At 50.2% G+C, this 22,827-nt stretch overlaps 1 protein-coding gene across 1 annotated transcript; it reads right to left on the bottom strand.

The window, feature by feature from the left end:
• Positions 1 to 442: 442 nt before the first annotated feature.
• MYCN (MYCN proto-oncogene, bHLH transcription factor) lies at positions 443 to 6,332 on the bottom strand. Its single transcript, XM_090280158.1, has 3 exons — positions 6,155 to 6,332; positions 4,068 to 4,964; positions 443 to 1,967 (listed from the first exon to the last, which is right to left on the bottom strand). Exons 1-3 carry the CDS (start codon positions 6,306 to 6,308, stop codon positions 1,363 to 1,365), a joined length of 1,656 nt encoding a protein of 551 aa, XP_090136284.1. The 5' UTR covers positions 6,309 to 6,332; the 3' UTR covers positions 443 to 1,362.
• Between the last annotated feature and the right edge of the window lie 16,495 nt (positions 6,333 to 22,827).

Here is a 22,827-nt window from a genome sequence, read left to right as displayed (position 1 = left end):
CATTGCTCTTGGAGACAAACTACACTCTACACCAAAATATAAAGCCACCTGCCAATGGGACAAACATTACAACCAAATACAGGTCAATTACACAACCTTGTCTTGACTTCACTTCTCACTCTAAAGGGCTGCTGTCTGACATCCTCGTCTAATTCCATTAAATGTCCAACATGGGGAAGTGTTTTGTAAACTATTGAGTGCTATTGCTACAATACAGTCACTAGGAACATCTCTATTCTGTGGAACCTGGAAAAGATGCTAACCTCCCCAAACTCGGTTCCCTCCACACCGAGTGGGGACAGCAGCACAGCCCCTCCCCCACCCAGTCAGGATTGTAGGGCTGTCTGGGGAAACCCGTTCCCCTCTGTAAGCAATGCACTGTTATGGTCACTGTTTACGGGACAGTCTTAACTGGTGCCATCAAGGACAAAAAAAACATTGCATCATTTAATTGCTATTTATTTTCATAAACATGAGGTATTTCAAAGTGCTATAAGATGCAGCACTAAATATATACATTTTGAAAGAAATTAAACACAGAACTTTGCATTTACCCAGTTCTCTGCACCAAAACATGAACAAATACATTAACAGGAAGAAACAGGCTAGGAAAAAGGCATATATATATAGTAAATTTCTTTACAAAAGTTTTTTTAATTCAAAAAGTGATAAAGTAATATCTACTCAAAACTTTCACAACTCATTTTCATACGAAAATATAAGTATCAAATTTAGTTATGTATCAGCATCATACTAAAGTATACAGGCAGTGTAAGAATTAGTACAGTACATAACAGAGATTAACAATATATTTGTATACAAAACATGCTCCTCAAACATTGAGGTATTACAGTACTTAGGTATGAACTTCCAGTCTAAAACTGGCCACAAAAGCCACCTCTCATTACCCAGGACGTATACAAAAGGCGGGGTTGTCAGTGGTATTTACACAAATATTCCCCAGGGGTATTAAATGGCAAACCCCTTCCGTGGCATCTGCTGGAACTTAAGCACCATTTTAAAAAAGGAACGACTTTCTGTCGTTTGGAAACTTGGGAGCAAACAAGGTGACTTCAACAGCCCAGCCCCAAAGGCTCCCAACCGTCACGAACTTCGACCACTGTCTTGGAGGTGACTCGGAGGAAACTTCAGGGGCCACACAGCATCCCAGCCCGCAGGCCCTCTCCAGAGGTCCTGGCAGAAAGAACCCCAAGTGTCCTGCTCCCCACCCAGATCCAAACTCGACGGGGGACCGATTTGAAAGTAAACCAACATTCTTAATGTCAACACAATGTTTGTTTCAAAAAAAAAAAAAAATCAAAATGTGCAAAGTGGCAGTGACTGTCCAGTTTTGAGAAAGGTTTAGCAAGTCCGAGCGTGTTCAATTTTCTTTAGCAGCTGCTGCTGCCGCGCCTGCAACTTCTCCTTCTCCAGCAAAAGCTGGTGCTCCTCAGCCTGCAGGGAGTGGACGTACTCGGTGGCTTTTTTCAAAATGACCACCTTGGCGGCTTTCTCGTTCTTCACCAGCTCTGGCACGTGGTCCCTGAGCGTGAGGAAGCTGGACCGAAGGTCATTGCGGCGCTGACGCTCCAAGATGTTGTGGTTCCGGCGGCGCTCGCTGTCCTCCGAGTCAGAGTTGCGGGGGCTCAAGCTCTTAGCCTTCGGGGGGATGGCGCTCTTGAGAGGACGCGGGGACACCTCACTCTTGATCTTCTTCTGGGGTGGCGCGTCCTCGCTCTCCACGTAGGGAGACGGGGCGGCGTAGTTGTGCTGCTGGTGGATGGGGACACAGCGTTTGAGGATCAGGTCGCCGGACTGCGCTCTCCCCGGGCCCAGGGCTGCGCTCTTGGGGCGCACAGTGATGGTGAAGGTGGTGACGGCCTTGCTGTTGGAGGAGGACCGCCGCTTCTCCACGGTCACCACGTCAATTTCCTCCTCCTCGTCTTCCTCTTCATCATCTTCATCATCTTCAAGAACAAGAAGGGGATTATTCTCATAGGGTAGGCACATGAAAATGACCTCTCTATATACAGGGTCTCAGAGGCCCTGGCACGGTGTGCTCTCCTTATGGCTCCATCAACACAAATGAGAACAGAAATGTATTTTACATCTCTTTTAAATTAAACATGCCTGTAAATGCTTTCTGCTTTCCCCATGCCCCTAGCGCTTTCAGCCTCCAGACTTTTAGCAGGTGACACATAAGAGAACCTGGACTCGGGTCAGACAGAATCCTGGCTGCATCACACACTAGTTGTGTGACCCTGGGCAAGTCACCAGGCCTTTCTAAGCTTTCGTTTCCTCGGCTGTTAAATGGAAGTAATGCCACAGGGTTCTTCAGCTGGACAGGTAATATGTAGAGAGCAGGGCCTGGTGGACAGATGCTCAGGAAACAGCAGCTTTTAACACCACCACCAGCCCACCCCACAGACGTATTTATTAAACACTTCCATCTCTACACTGAAGAATCGAGGCTCCTTGTTTTAGGTCCCTCGCTCAGCTGTTCTACACACCAGGATTGGGTTTGCTTTCAGGTCCTCCAGCAAACGTAAAGAACAATTTAATTAAGCAGTTTTGCATCTAGCAAAGATCAAATCTTAACTACCAAGACATAATCCCCAGGAGCTCTCGACCCAAATATGGGAGCCCCCCTTCTCAGCGTCGCCGGTAATAACAGTAACAACAAAAACGTGTAGCATCATGAGTGCGCTTTCCCCCTCTCCTCATTTACTACGGGGCTGGGATAGAAAATTACTGTTTCAAACGCAAGCATGAAAAATCAAAACACATCTCCTGCTTGATCTGAAGGGGACCGGAAAGCTGAACAATTGTAGGATTTGTTCTAAAGCCGAAATGTGAGGCTGTTCCAGCCTGTGGGTCCCTTTAAGCCAATGTTTTGGTTTTCTGCCAAGAAGACAGCTGTTGGAAGGAAGTGCTTCCTCACCAAGAGCTGTCAAGGCACCAACATTAAAGGGACAGACCCGCCTGAAACTGGAGGCTTATCACCAAGTTTCCTTCCAGGAGCCTCAGAGGAATCCGTCCTCAGCCCTGAAGGAAATTTAGGCTTTTAATCCGCCTGCATTCTGAAAACACTGGGTTTCAAGATTCCAGGGAACACAAGCTCCCAGCTCCCAGGATCAGGGCTGCTGAAGTATTCGGGGAGAGTCTTCCTTTTAACCCCTCCCGTTCAAGACAGAGGCACACAATAGAACTTATCAGTGAGTGCTTCTAGGGTGTGTGCATTCCTGCCTGCCCTCCCCTTCAAGGACAATGGGTCACAAAACACAACTCGGGCCCGAAAGGCGTCCTGGAATTCTGGCGAGGAGACAAAACTGGACCCCGTGTCCCCTGCCCGCTGTAAAGAGGCGGCCCCAGGAGAATGTACACTACTCCGTGGTGCCAGCCGCCAGCTGCTGAGTGGAGGCCCGGGTGGCCCCCCCACCCCACCCCCAGCCATTCAGATCCTTGGCCTGCCCGGAATATCGCCGCCTGCTGGCCACCTACCGGGAACAAATAACCCACCACCCACAGAGGGAAGGGGAGAAGATCACCCAGGTCTGAAAAATAAAATCGCTACCAACCATCTGTGCAATCGCTCTCACATTTCCTGCGCCCTAAGTAGGATTTTTGCACAGCGCCCATGTCTTCCCCGGGACGTCTCCCCACTCCTGACCCGGGCCACTGTCCCTCTCCACGCTGGGGCTAACAGCTCTCTGCCCAGGCGACACCGCCAGCGGCCCCCTGAACTCCCACCAGGCTTTAGCCCCTAAACTTTCTCTAATCTTATGCCTCGGACTGACTGCAGAGGAGGGAGACCGGACCGGATGAGGGTGGAAGGAACTTCCAATGAAGATGACACTTTGGGTGACACCCTCTTAGCCGCTTTCACGCATCCTCGCCTCCTTACCCCGGGGGGATCGGCTTAGGGAAAAAAAAAAAAGGACTTTGGTCTCTAGCACTGCTGCCCCCAAATGCTCCCCCCCAAAGCCTAAATCTCTGAACGGCAACAAAGGGAGAGCAGCCCCCGCACCAGGGTCCAGGGCGGCAGGGGATCGTGGTGTGATCTTTACCTGAGTCGCTCAGAGTGTCGTCCCCGGAGGTGCTGAGAGCCTTGTGGTCACCGCCGCTGGCTGGGCGCCCGCCGGTGCGCGAAAGGGAGGCCCCCGGGGCGCAGGCTGGGGCCGCGGCGCTCGCCCCCGGGGCGACCGCAGAGCCCGCGGCCGGAGCACCGGCCTGGGCGGCGGGCAAGGGCGCGGGCTCGCGCTTGTTCACCGGGAAGGGGAAGACCACCGCGGGATCCACGCACTCGGCGGCCGGGTGGGCCAGCTCCGAGGGCAGGGCGGCCCCGGCGCGGCCGGTCCCCGCAGCGTGCCCACGGCCGGCAGGGCTGGCGGCGCCGGCTCCCGGGGCCGGGGAGGCGGGCCCGGCCGGGGGCCGGCCGTGCTGCAGCTTCTCGCTCACGGCGCGCTCCAGCTTCTCGCGGGCCGAAAAGCCGCTCCACATGCAGTCCTGGAGGATGACCGGGTTGGGGGTGAGGCTGCCCAGGCCTCCCAGGCCGAACGCGTCCTCCTCGGCCGGGTTGCCCCACAGGTCGGCCTCGGGCAGCAGCATCTCGGTGGCCCAGTTCGGGGGCTCCGGGCTGTGCTCCGGGAAGGCACGGCTGGGCGACAGTGGGGGCGTGGGCAGCAGCTCAAACTTCTTCCAGATGTCCTCCCCTGGGGGGGTCGAGTCAGGGCCGCCGAAGTAGAAGTCATCTTCGTCCGGGTAGAAGCAGGGCTGCAGCGAGTCAAACTCGAGGTCTGGGTTCTTGCAGATCATCCCCGGCATGTTCGAGGCGGTGCGGCTTGGCATCGGCTCGCCTCCCGGCCGGCGAATACAAGCTTCTTTCCGCTCCTCTCCCCTTAGTTGGGGGATGCTTCCTTCCCGTGGGGGGCGCGGAGAGGGGCGACCCGCGCCAACCTCCGACACTGCAACCGACAGACACACCAGGGCACGGTTGGCAAGCGGAGCCGAACTGGGGGGTCAGGCAGTGGGCGCCCCCTCGGATCCGGCCCCTCAGTCTCCCCTCCGAGCCCCCCACTCCGCCCTGCGCTCCCGAAGGTGGAGGAAGTTCTGCCTGGGCTCGCTCCCTCCCTCCTTTTGTGTACCAGCGGTCTAAGCCGGGGGGGGTGGGAGGGGGCATGCAGATGCAGGGGGTGGTGGCAGCGGCTCCGCAAGTTTGGAAAGTGCCATTTCATTCACGCCACGGGGAGGGGGCTGCCCCGGGCAGCAGGGTTCTAGCTCACCAGCTCGCCGGCAAGCCCGGTGGCACCAGTGTGGGGCCAGCTGCTAGAAGGCAGCCGGGGGCTCCAACCCAGCTGCCGGGCGAGGGCTCTAGAGCACCCCAGTCCCCCCCACCCCCGCAGTAAAACTGCAGCCTTGGGAGTGCGAGCGACTGAGGGGTGTTTCCAAAGTTTCCAAATGGAAAAATCCTTTCTCTAGACCCCTACCGACAGCGGCCACCCAAACGCATCCGCACCCCCAGGTTGAGTAGATGCCCCTCACTCAGCATTCACCCGCTGAATGGAGAGCCCTGCCGCCGTTACCGTATTTTGTACCTCCCTAGCCTGACCCGCCTCCTCCGAACCCCGAACAATGTCCTCCGGGGCGAAGAAAAAACCTGAACCCCAGTTCCCAGGAATGGTGCAGGGGCCAGCGCGGGGAAGGTCGCCGGAGAGCAGCGTCTCCTCCGAGCCAGAGTAGCCGTGACCCAGATTACTGCCACGGCTGCCTCGCCAGCCTAACGCTCTTCTTCATCCTCTGGGGGGACCCTTGGAGGAGCCCCAGGTTCGGGGTGGGAACACACCGGGTCCCGGTCAGCTCAAACACAGACAAATGTTCTAGACAAGGGCGAGTTTATTTCCGATGAAGCCATTAAGGCAAGGGCACTAAAAGGATTAGGGCGGGTCTCTTCCAGCTGGGGTGCCTTGGGGGCTGGGTCTGGCTTTTCAGAGAAAAGCCTGAGGAGGTTTTGTTTCGGAAGCAGCAACAGTCCCCCAGGATATTGGGGCGCCCTGAGCTCCAGCCGCGAGCCGGTCCAAGGCTTGCCTTCCCACCGCGCTCGCCGCTCCCTGGGCGCCGGGAGGTTTGCACCCCCCCCCCGGACCCCCCTCCTTACCTCCCGCAGATGGCTGGGGATCTAGAGGCGAATCTGCGCGGGGGTCCCCGGGTGGCCTGGGGCGGGGTGGTCCTCGGGTAGCTGCAGTCTGTGCGCGCTTGCGCCCGGCTAGCGGTAGCTCGGCTCCAGCCCAGTTCCCAGGAGTCCCCCGCATCCACCCAGTTCGTCCAGACAGATGACTGTCACTGGCTGCGCTTTGAAGCTCGGGCGATATTATTAACTGAAAAATCTGACACACCCGGGGGGCGGGGAGAGAAGGGGGCTGCGGCACAGACCAGGGGAGGGAGAAAGGCAGAGGACAGGGGCTTTACCCCGCCCTCTTGATTTCCATAAAAATCAGGGGAGGCGCCAAGGCTTTCGCGCCAAAAGCCACTTGCTTTTCTTCTTTGCAGAGAGGAGGCTGCAGAGCTGGGAAGCCCAGGGTGTGCTCCCCCACCCTTTCAGACCCCCGGGCTTGCAGCCGGTGCGCCCTGCGAGCCAGCTGCGTGCCGAGCGGCGCAATGCAGCGCCCACCCTGCAGGCCTGGCAATTGCTTGGCATTCAAAAAAGAAATGTCCAGAGGGCTCCGGGGGAGTACGTTGGGTGTGGGGGTGGCGGGGGCCAGAGGCTCCTAACCCGGCCCCCGCCTTGACAGTGGCTGAGTGCGGCCGGGAGCGAGGCCGTCGTCCTGCAAGCCCCCAAGGAGGGGCTGCCCTCGTGCAATTCCCAAGGGAGGCTCCACCCAGGGTGCAAAATGGGAGGCTGAGGATGCGCCCACTTAGGAACGAGACCGCAGGATGTTTCTAGTTCTAAATTGAACGGAGAGGGGCGCCCCCCTTGTTTGAAAATAAATATATAACTGCGGGCTACGAGGGTGGCGCCGAGGCAGTTTCTTCGGCCGAAGGCGACACCTCGCGGAGACCAAGCAGAAAAGCGGAGCTGCTGGGCCTTGTCTTGGGGACTGAAGTGGGGCCACCCTGAAGCTCCACCGCCGCCCCTGTGGCTCTGTCAACTGGCCCTCCCGACTGCGCAGAAGGTGGGGGCTCGGCTTCCGCAGAGCGCGCGCGCGAGACCCCGCCCCCGCCCCGGCCCCCCCAGCAGACCCTCCCGTTAGCCTTTCAAAACCCGCGTTGTGCCGAATTATGGGGAAGCGGATCAAGTTCACACGGGAGCTACGGTCCACACCTCTTGAAGACCAAACCTCGGCTCGAACCTTGATTCCCAGTTGTCACCTTTTATCACTACTGCGCCTCTTTGTGCCTCGGTTTCCTCGGTTGCGAAGTGGAATTAGTAATGGTGCTCACCTCTAAGGTTGTTCTGACAAATAAGTTATGAAAGCGCTTAGAACAGTGGCCAGCACGCAAGTGTGAATGTCAGCTATTATTGTTATTATCAGATCACGGCAGAGTCTTCCGGGGAAATTAACACCCCCATCAGGCAGCATTAGCCCCCCCCCCCCATCTCCCACCGCCACTATCACATCCCCATTTCACTGTGCTCAGCTTTCTCACAGGTGTGTCTGGGGGAAGGGGCGGGGGAGCAAAGATTATCACCCTTACCCCCAAACTCCCCAGGAACAACTCAGGTCTCCTGGACAGCCCCCCCTCAAAACCAAATACACAGCGAGGTGGGATTTTGCTTTGCTTTGAAACCCCATTCTCGTATGGATTGGGGTAGAGAAACCTGGCCGCTGGCTTGGGCTGGGAAAGCTGCTTTATATCCTTTTCCAAACTGGAAATTCCACTCATCTCTGCCATTTACCTCAACATTCAAACTACTTACAAATAAGGTTGCAGAGGGCCGGGAACAGCCGGTACAATGCTCCTGTATTAGCATTTGTGAAGGCTCTTCCAGCCCTTACCCAGGATGCCTACATAATTCTGGGAAGAGAAAGAGATTCCCCAAGTTCTAGGAAGTGGCCCATGAATGAGGAAGCGCTGCCCTTCTGAGCACCTTTATTATTATTATTACTTCCTTCACATATGCAAAACACTTTAGTTTTGCAAAAGCCCTTAACACCCCGCGTCTGCTTTTCCCTAACCCCCCTAATCTAAACCCAGCCTTCCTGCTGTATTCTCTCTAAACATCCTTTACCTCCATTTGTAATTATATATTCCTGGGAGTGTTTGTTTAATGACGGCTTCCCGCCGGAGTCCGTGAGGAAGCGGGCTCCGTCTCCCTTCCTCCACCTGGGAGCCCCTGCAGAAGACGACCTGCTTTGCTCCGAGTGGCATCCTCCAAACGAAGCAGGGTACTTGTACACAGAAAGTACTCAACTCCATTGTTCAAGGCAGAAATCCCTGAATGACTTCTCCTAAGGCAGTGAGCTCTTCCCAGGTCGTTTCTGTTCATCAGCAAAGGCGGAATGAATGTCGCAGCAGAAACTTCAGGCCCTCAGCAGGCGTCCTATAAACAGAGCTCAGAATTGCCTGCCCTGCCTTTTTTTTTTTTTTTTTTAACCAAACTGGCGTGACTGTTAAAGTAAGCAAGGATGCCCCCCCCACCCCCGCTGTCGTCTCTCGCCAGACCTGTGCCCTTCACCATTCCAGCTGTCCTTTGTCAAAGGGCAAAATGTAGCAGAAAAAGAAGGGACAGGAGACAAGAGACCTGGTTACTCCTTATGCCTCCAAGCAAAGCGTGTATCCTTCCCGGGCCTCAATCTTTAATTTCCATCTTTTAACGCAAGCCGTAATTACTGACAAGTCTGAATTTGAAGGTTAACAGAATGATAAAATTCAACAAGTATTTATTGGTACTTTCATTTGCAAACGGAAAGATAAAAGACTCCGTGGAGAAACCTTGTTACTGCCGGTTCCTAATCAGCTGGTAGAGAAGCCTGCACAGATTCTTCTTAAAAGTCTTGAAACACCCTCACTCTGTGTGGATGCACACTGAATAAACCAGATGACTTCAAAGACAAGCTTTGCTTCAGCATGCATGGACTGTCCCCATTCAGGACAGAAATGAGTTAAGATGGCCTTGAAGAGCTGATCTTGCATGGAAGGGGACACACACCTAAGATGGACCAACAGATAGGATAGAATTGTGGACAGAAAAGGGGTTCTCTGATAGGTAACCTCACAAGGTGATCTGATCATAAATTCCTAATTGGGCAGGTTATGGTGGGTAGCCATGCGCCAGGCATATCACTTTGTAGTAAAAGTTTTACTTTTGTCATGAGCAAGCCCTTTCCATAGTTTCTGTGAATCTGGGTTAATGCACCTTTGAAAGAAGCTGCAACCACCCTTGAGAAAGTACACAATCCTGTGTACCAATCCAATGACCGCCCTTCTTCTCCCAGCTCCATGAAACCTTCTTTATATGCATAAAAGAAGCCGCAAAACTGTCATTCCCGGGAACATTTGAGATCTTGCTTTCCAGCATAGGCCATCAGGTGTGGCTCAGATAAACTCTAATCAAAATTCTCCACAGGTCTGGACATTACTTACATTGACAGGGTTATACACAAGATTTGGTTTATAAATAAAGTAGTTTGGTTTTTCTTTTATTTTTATTTTTTGAGAGAGGAGAATGTTTTTCTACAAATCCCTTTTGTATTAAAGGAAAAACAATGCATACACACATTCAGACTGGTCCACCCCATGATTGGGTAGGAGATCAACAATCTCTAGGTGTTTTCTCATATCATGGGTTAAAGACCTTCGGGGTCCAGCTTCAGGGAGCATGGTTTCTCTTAGACATGTCACTGGTTCCTTTGGCCAAAAAAAAAAAAAAAAGAAGAAGAAGAAGAAGACGAGAAAAAAAAAGCGTAAATTTTTACTGATTAAGTAATTTTTAAATCCCTGACTTTGTTGGGAGTGAAGTAAAGCTATCTCCCTGACTTACCAGGTTGCAAATTAATTAATGAATTAATTTTTAAAAGCCTGGATTAAAGATATAAATGGAAAACATAAGACTATAAAAGTGTAAGAAGAACATACAGACTGGAGTTTTTCTAAGACAGTCCTGAAACAAGGAAGGAAATTTTTAACATATTTGACTATAACAAGAATAAAAATTAAAATTTACAGTTAGCACACACCCCAAATCAAATCAAAAGACAAGAGCGTGACAGAAAAACACTTGCCTCGTATATGGGATGATATATCCGTGTTCACAAAGAGGTCCTAGACACTGAATAGGATGAAGAGCCTGATAGAAATATGAGTCCAGGATAAGAGTAAGGAACTCACAGAATAGGAAATGTGAATTTTCATAAACATGTGAAAATATGCTCAGCTTCACCAGCAGTCAGGGAGATGCAAATCAAATCTCCAAGAGATTAACATTTTTTGGTCTAGCACACTGGGCTGGGCAGTAGTGTTGGCAAGGCTGGGGAAGGGGCTGGGGAACCTTTCTTACACTCTTGGGGTTCTAGACCCATGAGTAAAAGCAATCCCACTCCTTCAAATCCATCATACTAGTCAAAATACAACAAATACATAAAAATATTGGAATATGTGTGGCAGCATTGTTCACAATAACAAAAATATTGTAAACCATCTAAATGCCTATCAATAGGGGAATGGTTGGATCTATTACAATATATATGCAGCAAAGAATATGCAGCCACTAAAAAGAATGTGTTAGAGCTGTCGGGGTTGTCTTGGAAAATGCCTATGAGTAGGAAGGGATATAAACAAGGGATAGGTCAATGTGTCTGGCATTTTGGACACATGTGTACTTAAATATGTCTGCATAAACCCAGTAACAAGTTGGGTGACATGTGCAACAACTAGTTAAAAGTGGTTTACTTTGAAGAAGGGGATCAGGTTGAAGGATAAACATTTTCTCTTGCTTTATGAAAATTTTTTTTTAATGATTTGGGGGGGGGAATTTGTTGTTCCACTTACTTATGCTTTCATTGGTTGATTCTTGGATGTGCCTTGACTGGAGATCAAATTTGCCACCTTACTGTATGGAGACGACGCTCTAACCAATTGAGCTACCCAGCCAAGGCTTTATGAATTTCTTTTTGAACCAGTGGGATTATGAGCAAATGTAATTTGTTTGTGTTGGTTATGTTGCAAAACAGTATTTTTGTTACTCCCCAGGAAAGTTAACCGTTAAGCTGATTATTTAGGGAAAGTAAAGGATGCTTTTGCGAACCCTAAAGCCATCCCAAAGATCTCTTTTGTTTCCTAGGCTGGTTGTCTTTCAGGCCAAACTGGTGCTGAACACACTCAGCTGAGGATTCCAAGAGACTAAGAAGGGCCAACACGAGCACCGGCTTAATTAAGATTAGAACCAAGCCAACCCGAGCCATTTAAAGTATATGATGTCGCATGTGCCCAAGACAAGACATATTTTTTTGACTTGGAAGCTGAAGGAAAATTTGAGAGCCAACATTGAATTTTGGGGATGGGGAATTTTTTGGTAAAGGCACAATTATGTTTAAGACAAAAATTATCCTCATTTAATGCCAGTAATTTAATTACAGATTTAGAAAAGAAGACAGAGCCTACTGTATTCCCCTCAAAGGCTGATTTTGCACCGTTTGAGGCAGCTCAAATATCCCCTTCCACTGGGGAGCCTTTTCTCGGGCTTGGTACATTACAGACTTGGGGAAAACACTCTCTGCAAAGCCCTTTGTGGACAGGAAGTGCTGTTTTTACCGTAGAATCCGAATTTCCTCTTATCTTATTTTCTTCATGCTAAACAGCAAATTGGGAAGGTGGGCCTGGGAGGCAGGCAGGTAGCTCAGGGCCAGGCTTCACCGGGGGACCGGGAGCGCAACGGGCTTCCACTCCTTAGGGCTCAAACTTGGGTTGTCAGTGCACGCACAGGCTTTGCGAGGAAGGGAACCCAGTCTTAGCAGGAGCCGAAAGGGTTGCAAGCACTGCTGCCTCCAGAGCTGGTTTTCTTTGGGAAGAACCGCACTTTCTATACCCTTCTTCTTCTTCTGGGACTCCTTTCCAATCTCAGTGATTGAGTTTGGGTATGTTCAGATCTCCTCCATTGAGGTTTTCAGACCTTCTCTTTAGGTGGCTACCTAGGAGATGGCTGATTATTGCTAATTTCATTTCCTTCCACTCAGGAGACACTCCTGTTAGCTCCAAAGACTGCCCACGCCTGCTCTAATAGCTGCCTGGAAGCTTTGGTTTCCTTGTGTTTAAATAGTGGTATCAATCTGTCCATTTCCAGAAGCAACTGCGTCTGGCCTAAAACGTCTCTCTTTTGTCTGCTTATGCAAATCCTGTCCTCCAAGATCTGCTGGAGACTCTGCAGAAAGAAATGCTCGTCTTTTCCCCAACCCTCCTCTTCTCCCACCAGACCTTCACGAACTGTTGAATTCCCTGCCTTGACCCCAGCCAGCATAATCCAGCTGTGTTCTTTATCAGGTTCCTGTGTGTGCTCTCCTAAGGAGGTTAGCAGTTCCTTAGAGGAAGGAACTTCCCCCGCCTCGTTTTCTCATCTTCCACAGCACCTGCTATAGCGACTGGTGGAAAGCGCGCAGCTGTGTAGCCAGATTGGCCAGCAAGCTTGGCCACATTGGACCATGCAGAGAGCTGCTCTGAGCCTTCATTTCTTCATCTTTAAATTAGTACTTTGTCAGGGTGGGTGGCATGGCACTCACAGACCTGGCTTATAATGGGTGCCCAGTTAGGGTCAGTTCTCCCCCTTCACGCTGGCCCTAGCCTGCCTCCAGGGGCTCCGTGAGTCCTACAGCAGCAGGGTGAGCATGCTGGAGTTGGTTCTTTGTTTCAATGAGATGAGTTAAAAACCTTTTCTCCCACCCCACCTCCCACGGGACCCTCCCCCTCCCTCTTCTTAGCTTGTCCAAGACTTAAGCAACTTTGGACTTGGAAACAGGCATTGCACAATCCAGGTAGTGTAAGGTCGTCCTAGTGAGAACACAAGACCTGAGGGGAAAGGAGTGGAGTGTTTTGAACCTAGAGTTGCGAATTTTAAGTAGAGGAACCTTACATCAGTCATTTAACTTCTCCTGGCCTCAGTTTCCTGGTTCATAAAATGGGAACAAGGAGTCCCCAAGGGTGAGATGATATCGGTGGAGCAGTAGGTTTAGATTCAGAAATTAAGTTGGATGTTCTGGTATTATGTCGTTTCCCTATGTTAGGCAAGCCCGCTTTCATCAGCGTCGGTTTTCTCATCTACAAATACAGATAATAATATTCTTTCTGCTGCAACAGAGAAGGTAGGAGATCTGGAATCAAAATAAGACCACGAATGTTATCTCGCACTACAGTATAACCTCCTAGAAGCTGTGGAGGTGAAGGGCTCTATTCTAATGTAGCAAGTACTTGGGAAATGGTCAGACCTCTTCGCAGGAACAGTATAGGGGTCTGTGTGAAGTTATTAAAATGGGGCTGTTTGGGATGGACCCTTTAGGATCATCTAACCGTACTGATGATGGTTATATTTCCTGGTAAGTGGTATCAAATCCAAAAACCTGTCAAAGGGACAGATGGCATTCTTAGCACAGAAGAGGAAACCAATTAGAAGTTAAAATACAGAAAATGGGAACTTGTAAATGCTAACAAATTGTTTCAGTGTGGAGGACTGTGCTATCTTCCCTGACATTAGCTAGAGAAGGTTTCCATCTGGTTCTTCAGTATTCACAGGGCACTGGCAGTTAGGGTCCAAAGAAACCTTACAGACCCTCCTTTCTAAGGCCCTAGATGTTAAATAAACTTTCATACCTAACCAGGGTTGTCGGGCAGATGCGGACAACTGCATCATGTCTCTTAGACAGGGACAGATTGTTTCTTTACAGCTTAGAAATGAGCACTAAAGCCTGGGCTTTAAGAAACAATTTCTAAATCCCATATTTGCATTCACACAGTCTATCAACAAACACTTATATATGACTTACAAGTTCTGCTCTCAAGGTACATACAAGTCAGTGGGGCTAATAAGCAAAGACATAAAAAAGTTCAATTAAACTTATTGTGTCCTATAATTTATTGTGTGCATAGAGGAAAGAGCTTTCCTTTCTACCTGGGGGAGTGGAACATGGCTTCACAGGCTGGGAGATAACTAAGCTATGGGACAAGAAATAGGAGTTTCCCCAGTAATAGATAAGTGGAGATCATTTGTACTAGTCAGGATAGGTGAGGTTCTGCTGCTATAACAAACAACTCCTACATCTCAGTGGCCTAGTAGAACAAAGGCTTAGTTTTTGCTCTCATTGTGTGTGACAGCATTCTCATTGGAGGACCAGCCCTTCATAAAAAATAAATAAAAGTAAAAATAAAAAAACAAGGACATAGAAACAAATCGAGAGGACCGCTATTAAATCCTTTGTTAAAGCCTCCATTTGGATTAAGGAGGCTCCCAGGTGGACCAGATGGGATGGGAAAAAGAAACTCAAAGCATCACGGTTCTAAAGAATCCTCCTAAACTGAAGGCACTGAAAACACATCTAGAGAAAAAGAGTGCCATCTTGAAGGGAATTGTGTCTGTGGCTTCTGCTGATAAGAATTGGATTATTCAAGGATAGAAACCCCAGCTTCTCCCCACACCCACACCCTTAAAACTCCTCTGAACTGCCTGCCGTGAGCTATAACCTGCGCCATCTCGTAAAGGGTGGCATTTATTAGACCTTTTTATTTTCTGGGATACATTGCTGCACCTGGAACAAAGGGAGGGTTCAATAAGTACCTGCGGAATGAGCGAATGAATTTCTCTTTATTCTCCCAGAGCAACACTGGTCTTCTCTCCGTATGTATGGAACATGAGGACTAACGTTTGACCGAAAAGGGAAGTAACAACTCTAGTTTTCCAACTTGGTTTTACAAAGCCCTTTAGTAAAAAGAAATATTATTTAAATAACATTTACATTAAGTCTAATTGTTGTTGTTTTTTTATTGAGGTCAAAGTGGAATGCCTCTGGTAGGTGTGGGAACTGGGAACACTGAACCTCACTTTCTGCCTCCTTCCATCTCCCACTGGAGAAACTTCTGACATCTTCGGGAATTTCCAAACCAGATTGAACACCACACATTTAGATAAATCAAATCGCACCAACAACAAAACCCAGCACTTTTCCATGAAACCAGTTTCTGGCTTTCCTCTCTCTCCAGTCCCCTGTGAGGGTTTGGGGTGTGTGGGGAACGAACTGCTGTTCTCCAGGCCGAGAGCAGCCACCTGCTCCAGCCTGCTGGCCGGTCCGAACCCAAGCTCCTCTGGGGGCACAGATTTGCTAAACAAGGCTCCCTCGCAGTGCCACCCAAAGGTGGGGACCCTGGCGTGTGGCTCCTTTTCTGCAGTATCTGCCTCAGGCCCGAGGAAGACTGTCTTTTCTCCACCTAATACTCAGTTTTCACAGTCCAGGCTTTGGGGGGGGGGGGTCTGGGGGGAAGGAAGAAAATACCTTGCCAGTCAGCTCCTTGCCTCTGGCTCACTGAAGACCCCCGACCCTCAGGATTACCGGACAAGAGGTGCAATCCCTTTTGTGAGTGGCTCAGAGAGAAGCGGGTACAGCCTTCCGGTCCCTGTTCCCAGCATGGCTAAGCTGAGCCAAGGAGGGCCGGGCCCTTGAGCCCCGTGGACGGTGTCAGAGGGGCAAAGTGTGCATTGTCTTCCCTGACTTCCGCTGAAACAGGCAGTTCGACACACTTCCTAAGCATCACCATCCAGTGCCAGCTGGGGTCTCTTGTCCCCTTGTCCTCATTCTGCTCTATTACAGCCCAAGGTCAGCCTTAGATGATGCCAGGCTCTCCGCTCACCTCTGAATCCACAAGCATGAACATGGGAGACTTTCATTCTTTCACCTCGGGAGCAAGGAGGTCCACTTCCCCTTCTCTGTACTCATGGAGGCCCCTAGGGCCCCAGTTCCAAGCCAAGAATAGATCCTCTAGCCCAACTCACATTTCAGGTAGCTATGGTACAGCGTCGCAGAGCAGGGGTGGATGTGCCCAGGCTGGGACACCCCAGGGCAGGCTCCACAGTCCTGCATTCAGTGGTGTCTAACATGGGGCTGGCACATCGGAGATGCTCATGAAACACTGTGGACAATTTTCACTGGTTTTGGATGAAAAGGCGCCCAGTCCTTTAGCCGATGTCCTGCATCAGCAGTCCTCCCAAACGGCGCTCAGCACAAGACATGAGCTCACGTGCCAACGGGTCACTTTGCTCCTCTTTATGGTCCATGGGCTCACTGAGGGCGTTGAGAAGTCAGGTTAGGAAAGAGCTCCCTTTCCTCCACTCACTCTCAACGCCTGGCCTCCCAGCTGCACGGGAGCCTCTTTGAACCTCGGAGTCCCCAGATTTAAAACAGGGGTAATAGGTCCCTGTGTCCTTGGAACCATCAGTGAGAACTGTGAGATAAAGGACAGAGTACACCATGTTATTGTTGGGGTGATTGTCAATAGTGCAGAAACAGTCCCCACTCCCCCAGCATCCCCCATCTTATCTGGATTATTTCCCTCCCTGCTCTCTGGATCTCTGCCACATTTTAGAGATGGAGCAGTCAGCAATCAGTCAGATGGTAACCTGAATTTTCCTCTTTTCATCCAACTCTTTAGAATCATGGCGTCAAGGAAACACCGCATTTTACTGGCATTATTTTTGTTATCTTTAAAAACCCATCAAGATAATACATGGCCATGACGTGGACTGAGACGGAGGTCAAGTCCAGCATGAAATAGCTCCATCATATCGTGTTACATAAAAAGGAAGCTGGAGAACAGTGTGTGGCATGAGCTCATTTCTGGAGGAAAAACAGCCTGTGTGCTTATATGTGCACGTCTGAAAGGTTTCACACCTGACCGTTCCATGGAATTGTTGGGGGCTGGCATTAAGGATGGAGTAGAGAGCTGATAAGGGAATTTTCATTCATTTTTCTATTGTTTGAATTTTTTTTAACCATCACTGGTTGGTAGTGAGTTAAACGTTTTTAAAATTCAAAAATTCTTAGTATTACTTTTTTTTTCCCTTCAAAAATTGTCCATTTATTAAGCAACCACGGTTCCAAGCTCAACACAAAACCTTGAAACACTTGTTCAAATCCTGTTAGAGCATAAATGCCTATTCTGTTGCGCTCACGTCTGTATGACATTGACATCTGAGCGTCGCTGTCATATACTAATGAGGGCTTCAAGAACTGCTCAGGAAACAAGTTTCAGGTCCGTGGAAGATCATGGAGGTTAATGTGGAAACCAACCGGGGAAGTTCCTCTGCCGCTGCTACACTGAACGTCCTTCTCTCCCTCGGAAACCACCTGGTCCTCCTGGGAAGCCCCGCCTCTCCATCTTCTCCAGCTCTAAAGCCACTACCGCCACCACCTCCGGCCGCCTCCTCTTCCTCCTCCTCCACCGCCCCTACCACCGCCTCTTGGAGGTCCCTTCTCACCTGGAGGTCGAGGTAAAAACCTCTGCATCCGTTTTTAAAAGGACGATGCCTTCATATTTTCTAACAGTTTAAGTGAAAAATAAAACTGTCTAAGTTGTCCAAATATTTCATCCACTTTTCCAATTTGTTCTTTGTTTTCTAAACAAACCGAAGCATTAACATAAGGCGTCTTATTTTCATCTGTGGTACATTTACAAACTATGCCATCTTCATAGGATACAGGAGCTCCTAATAAACCTACGTGTTCCGGAGGCCCTTGGGCTTGGCCATGGTTAAAGCCTCCACAGCCACTCCCATGTCCAAGCCCTCCTTTGCCACCACCTCTGAGATTACTGCCACCCCTGCCGCCTCGATGGAAGCTCCCGCAACCTCTGCCTCAAAAAGACACGCTCTCGCCTATCGCCTATCGGCTCCACGTGCGCCTCTGGCCCAGGGGCACACACCCACTCAGCTCAATGCTACTTTTTAAACTAACAAAACTTGAAGCATTAAGTACTTTAATAAATGACCTTGACCATATCTTAATGGGTTGTATATGCCTGGTATTATTATTTACTTTTATAAAGCCATTAACTGAACACTGTCTCTCATTCTTAAAACTGGAGTTTAGAATCCTAATCACTCCGTTTATTGAGCACCTGCTGCAACCCAGGCAGAACGCCAGGCCCTTGATAGAACTTTTCTCCCTTAATCCTTCACTAACCCTGCAAGGTTAGTTATTTCCACACGCGCTTTCCACCCGAGGAAGCCAAGGCCTAAGGTTCGTCATCGGCAGCCGTCCGTCTCGAGAGACGATGGTGTAGCTTCTTAAGAGTCTATCTGCACCGCCGAGAATGGCTGTGCAGTCCGACTCGGGAGTGACACGGTATCTGTCTCCTCCCGTGTTGAATCGACATCTTGCGATGACGCTGGAGTGTCCTCTCCAGTGAAGCTGAAGCTACAGAGCCTGGGCAGGGTGATATGGAGGGTCTGCTGTTGCCCATGCAGCAGACTCCCCCTCTCTTCGCAGCTGAAGGGTCCAAGGGAAAGACGGAGTCAATACAGCTTGGCTTCAGGTGCGCCGCAGGAGTTGCCGGTGTTGACTACAACGTCAGACCGCCTTAGGGACTCCAGCTCCGGATTTTCTGTCGGGGTTTACTCCCTTAGCCTTTCCCCTGAAGAGGTATGCCGCAAGGCAGCGGAGGTTTTTTGGAATCAGAGTTTTCCTTCTCTGATGTGCCCTGACTGGAAGATCGAACCAGCGACACTTAGCTCGCAGGCCGACGCTCAATCCACTGAGCCAAACCAGCCAGAAGGCCTAAGGTTATACTCTTAATAAGCGGCAGGGATGGAATTCTAATCCAGCACATTTGCCTCGATCTGACTGAAACACACATTTGTTCATAAAGGTAACTGCAGTTTTCTTGATACCTCCTTGAAGATTGCATTAAACCTCATAATTATAATTTTAAAAAAATTCATCACTAGCTATCAATACGTGTGATCTGATTTTAAAATAAATATTTAATATAGCATGTTCACTTTCCTCCCCGTTCACTGACCCCCCCACCTTCCCAATGAGCAAAGGCGTGGGTAGATCTTATTCGAATTACATCTAAGGAAAGCTGCAGCTACCAACTAACTGTTCAGGAGTCCTTCTCACAGATCTCTCCGCTCTCGTCATTGTTCCCTGATAACGCCACAATGCAAAGTGAAGTCTACTCCATAACTTCCCCGCGCCTCACCCTCGGATAATCTCTAGGTAGCAGAGTACGGCACCTGGTGAGTTTCTCTATCCATGGGAACTCAGTGCTCAAAGCAGTCTGCAGCTCAGAAATGGAAGTTCTCTGTGTCGCTCCGGAAGGTGAAATTTACAAGTGACAAAAGGAAGTGACTGGGGCGTCTGTTCCAGTATGAGCTAAGCCAGACGTTGGTAACAGCTGGAACACGCCGGCAGTAGATGGGGCTGTCCTTTTGGGTCCTGAGATGCTCGTCACTCACAGGATCCACAGAGATGAGGGGAGCATCACGCCTGCCCGAGAAGGTGGTTTTGTTGTGGTTGTTGTTCGTGTTTTCAGAACGGCTATTTTTTATTTTGGGTTTGGAGAAGAAGGGATTTTTACATGAAAATAAATTCTGCGATTCTCAACTGGCATGTTTTGTATTTTTGTCTTTTATTTATAGGACTAACACCTGGCCTTAGCGGAGGACATCCCTGAGGTGATGAGGGGTATTATCCAAAGTCACTTTACGGTTGTGATGTCGGCTTATGAAACTGGATAGCGGCTGAAGGTTTGAATGTTGAAGACCATCCATCAATTGCTTCGTGCTAATTAATTTGGCTTGAGAACATCTGACATGTTCACAAAGTGGCAATTAAAATTGAACGGTGGTGTAATCACAATCTCAAATATTTAAACAATGTGATTATGTGATATATATCAACAGAGTTTTAGGGAAATGAACATGAAGGGAAAATAAGGATTGCTCCAGCGTTTGGAAAACGCCTTTTTTTTTAATTCTGAGGCCTCCCAGATCTTCAAGGTACGAGACACCAAGACAAGCTCTTGCTGGCCCTGCACTGACTGCTGACAGCGCTAAGCCCCCGCTGGCCCCACATCTTCAGTACTCAGAGCTGAAACATGCCCTCCAGTTGTCGACTTCGATCATAATCACACAAAGGGTGTTTTGTGCGCTTCCCCCAAATGGCAGTCTGCGTGGGGTCCTCCCAAACATCCCCTGAGCCCACAGAGGAAGCGCTGGCCCTGGAGGGTTCTCATTCAGCCTAGGACACATTTATTGAGGGCCTACTATGTGCCAACTGCACCTTCTAGGCCTCTGTTTACATCCTCACTTTCTTTCCTAAAAAACTCCACCTACCTGTTCAATGCTCACAGGCATGACTTCCTGGAACGCAGAAATTGATCACATCCAAGGTGTCCCAACATCAACTCATGTCGGCCCCCTGAAGCGCACTCCTCTCGCTGAAGTCCCTCGTCACTGCGGCACTCACCTGTTGCCCAGATCAGAAACCTGGCAGTCGGGCCTGCTTCCTCCTCCCTTTCATCTTTTATTTCTGCTTCCGTCCAGGGTCTATAGAAGGCACCAGGCTGTCCATGCCTGTTTTTCAAATATTGATATCCTTCCAAAGCATTGGCAAAGAGTCACGCTCCCCACCTCGCCCCAGAACCTCCGGCCCTTCCCAAGATCCAGCAATCCAAAGGGCTAATGTCTGGCACAGCAGCGGGCATCCAGGAACTTGAACCGGCAAAGGCTGGGTTTGGGTTGGTCTGTGCCTTGGTGGGGCCACTCATTACTATGTGACCATCGTGTTCAAGGTCATGGTCAGCTTACCTGTTAGGGCTCAGCAAGTGCAGAGCCTGGGGCCCACTGGCCTTGAAGGGGCCCATGCAAATGTCTTAGGTTTCAATACCTTTAAAACCAGAAGAAAACATTGAATATAATAATGATAAGGAACCTATAACGATGAACTGTGCCTGGCTTACATTTGTCTTTATTCCAATACAGCCATGAAATATAATTTTGAAGTAGTTTGAATGGATGGGGCCGACAAGAACAAAAGCAAACTCAGAGGCAGCTCCTTTCAGGCTCTCTAATCTCCGTGAATACATTATTCTATTCCATCGTGCATTGTTAGGGTCTTTGATTTTGCTCACTTCCTTCCTCTTTTCCTCTGTTCTACTGTCCACATTCGCTGACCACCCACTGGGGGCCAAGTCTGAGGATCCTGAACGAGGAAGCCACGTGCCCTGCCCCGAGGTGGTCCACATTCTAGAGGGGTGAAGGTACAGAGGCCACCAGCTGGACTCCCTTTCTCTACATGTCACAACAGAAGACCACAGCACACGGAAGACAGAGGCCCTCTCCTCCCCGGACAACTGGGAGGACCTCCCTAAACAGGTGACGTTTGAGCTCGCCAGGAGAGGAACCTGTCAGAGTCCCAGCAGAACTGCGCTCTCACCTAAGACCCGAGGACACGAAGCCGAGGGCCGTTGTGGTGTTTGAACGTCTGCCCCAACCACCGTGGGTTCCCACACCCCTGGCTTCAATGTCTGTCCAAGACAAGCCCTTTTGGCAAGCGGCACTTTGAGAGGGCTGGCGCGGATTTGCTTCATCAGCGGGGGCTGTGGGTTTGGAGGGAGGCCAGCTCCCTGGTGAGTCATCACTCTGGAGAGCCACCACCGCCCACATCGGGGGAGGGACGTGGGCAGCTACTGAAAGGCGTGCTCCCGAGGCACGGGAGGGAGGTGGGCCCAGCCGATGACAAGCCTACCCAGAGGCGGTGCTGGGAGCTTGGGCGGTGGGGCTTGCAGGGCACACCTTGCCCCCCATTGCCGTCGCTGCTGCCCTGGGCAGTCACCACGCTTGCATTTAGACCTTGGCCGGAGGGAAGGCTGGTATGTGGGTGGGTGTCCCTGCCTGATATGGCCTGCTATCCCAGCAGCTCCTGGTCGTTGCCTTGTGAGGCACCCCCCTGACCTGCCCCGGCTTCCCCATCCTCTCCACCTGCACCACCAGCCAGCCCCAAGCCTGCTCTCATCCCACCTCTGAGCCGCTGCTTCTCTACCTTGCCCTTTGACCAGACCATCAAAGCTCTCGAAGTTCTTCAGTGAAAGCCAACCGTGTCTCTCGTTGGACTCACCTGCAGCTTGCTTTGTGTGCCCACAATATGCGCTACACTTGTAATACGGTGTAACTGTCCTTTGATATTCTGTCGCAGCTTAGAGTTCGACGCATGTGTGCGCTGTGTCTTGCTCACTAGAATGACCTCTGAGAGCGGTGACAGCAAGTGACAGTCGCCTCCCCAGAGACCAGCACAGACCCACCCATGAAGCTTGTTCTCAGCAAATGCTTGTTTGCGAGTCCCTCCCACAGGGGCCTGGAAACGTGAAGGATCCGGGACCAGGCTGCCGATGCCTGATTTGCCACATTTCAGCTGTGCGTTGGTAGAAGTAGAAATGAACTCTTATTGTCCAGGACAAGTACGTCCTTCCCATGATGAGTCAGGGTTAGCCCGAAGTAGGTCAGCAGCAGACGAGATCTCACAAGGTGCTGGGAAACGTAGCGCGAGTCTCGGTAATATTGTATATCAACTGTGACTGTAAATAGCAAAGAAAAAATTGCAACAGGTGAGCAGGGAACCTACTCTCTACCTCAAGACATCATAAAGGTGCTCTTTTGCCAGATGCCCCAACCCTGTCCTGACAGGGGAAACATCTACTCACCTGTAAAGAGTCCTTTCGGATATCAGGCCCTCTGGGAAGCCAATCCCTGCTTTCTCAGAAGGAGTTCATTGTATCTTCCTCTGGGTTCCCCAATACCGTTCTTATGCCTCTGTGACAGTGTTCAACACATTTATTGCAATGACCTCTTTACTTGCT

This window comes from Furipterus horrens, unplaced genomic scaffold (assembly GCF_987537825.1).
Source record: "Furipterus horrens unplaced genomic scaffold, mFurHor1.1.pri manual_scaffold_6, whole genome shotgun sequence".
Classification (NCBI taxonomy): Eukaryota; Metazoa; Chordata; class Mammalia; order Chiroptera; family Furipteridae; genus Furipterus; species Furipterus horrens.
Note: the sequence above shows the minus strand (reverse complement) of the source record. Positions and strands in the feature narration are given on the sequence as shown.

Coding starts and splice junctions, on each gene's coding strand:
- MYCN (XM_090280158.1), bottom strand. CDS start 6,308: ATGCGGGGGACTCCTGGGAACTGGGCTGGAGCCGAGCTACCGCTAGCC. Junction 4,965..6,154: donor TCCCCAGCCATCTGCGGGAG/GTAAGGAGGGGG, acceptor TGTCGGTTGCAG/TGTCGGAGGTTGGCGCGGGT. Junction 1,968..4,067: donor CGACACTCTGAGCGACTCAG/GTAAAGATCACA, acceptor TTGTTCTTGAAG/ATGATGAAGATGATGAAGAG.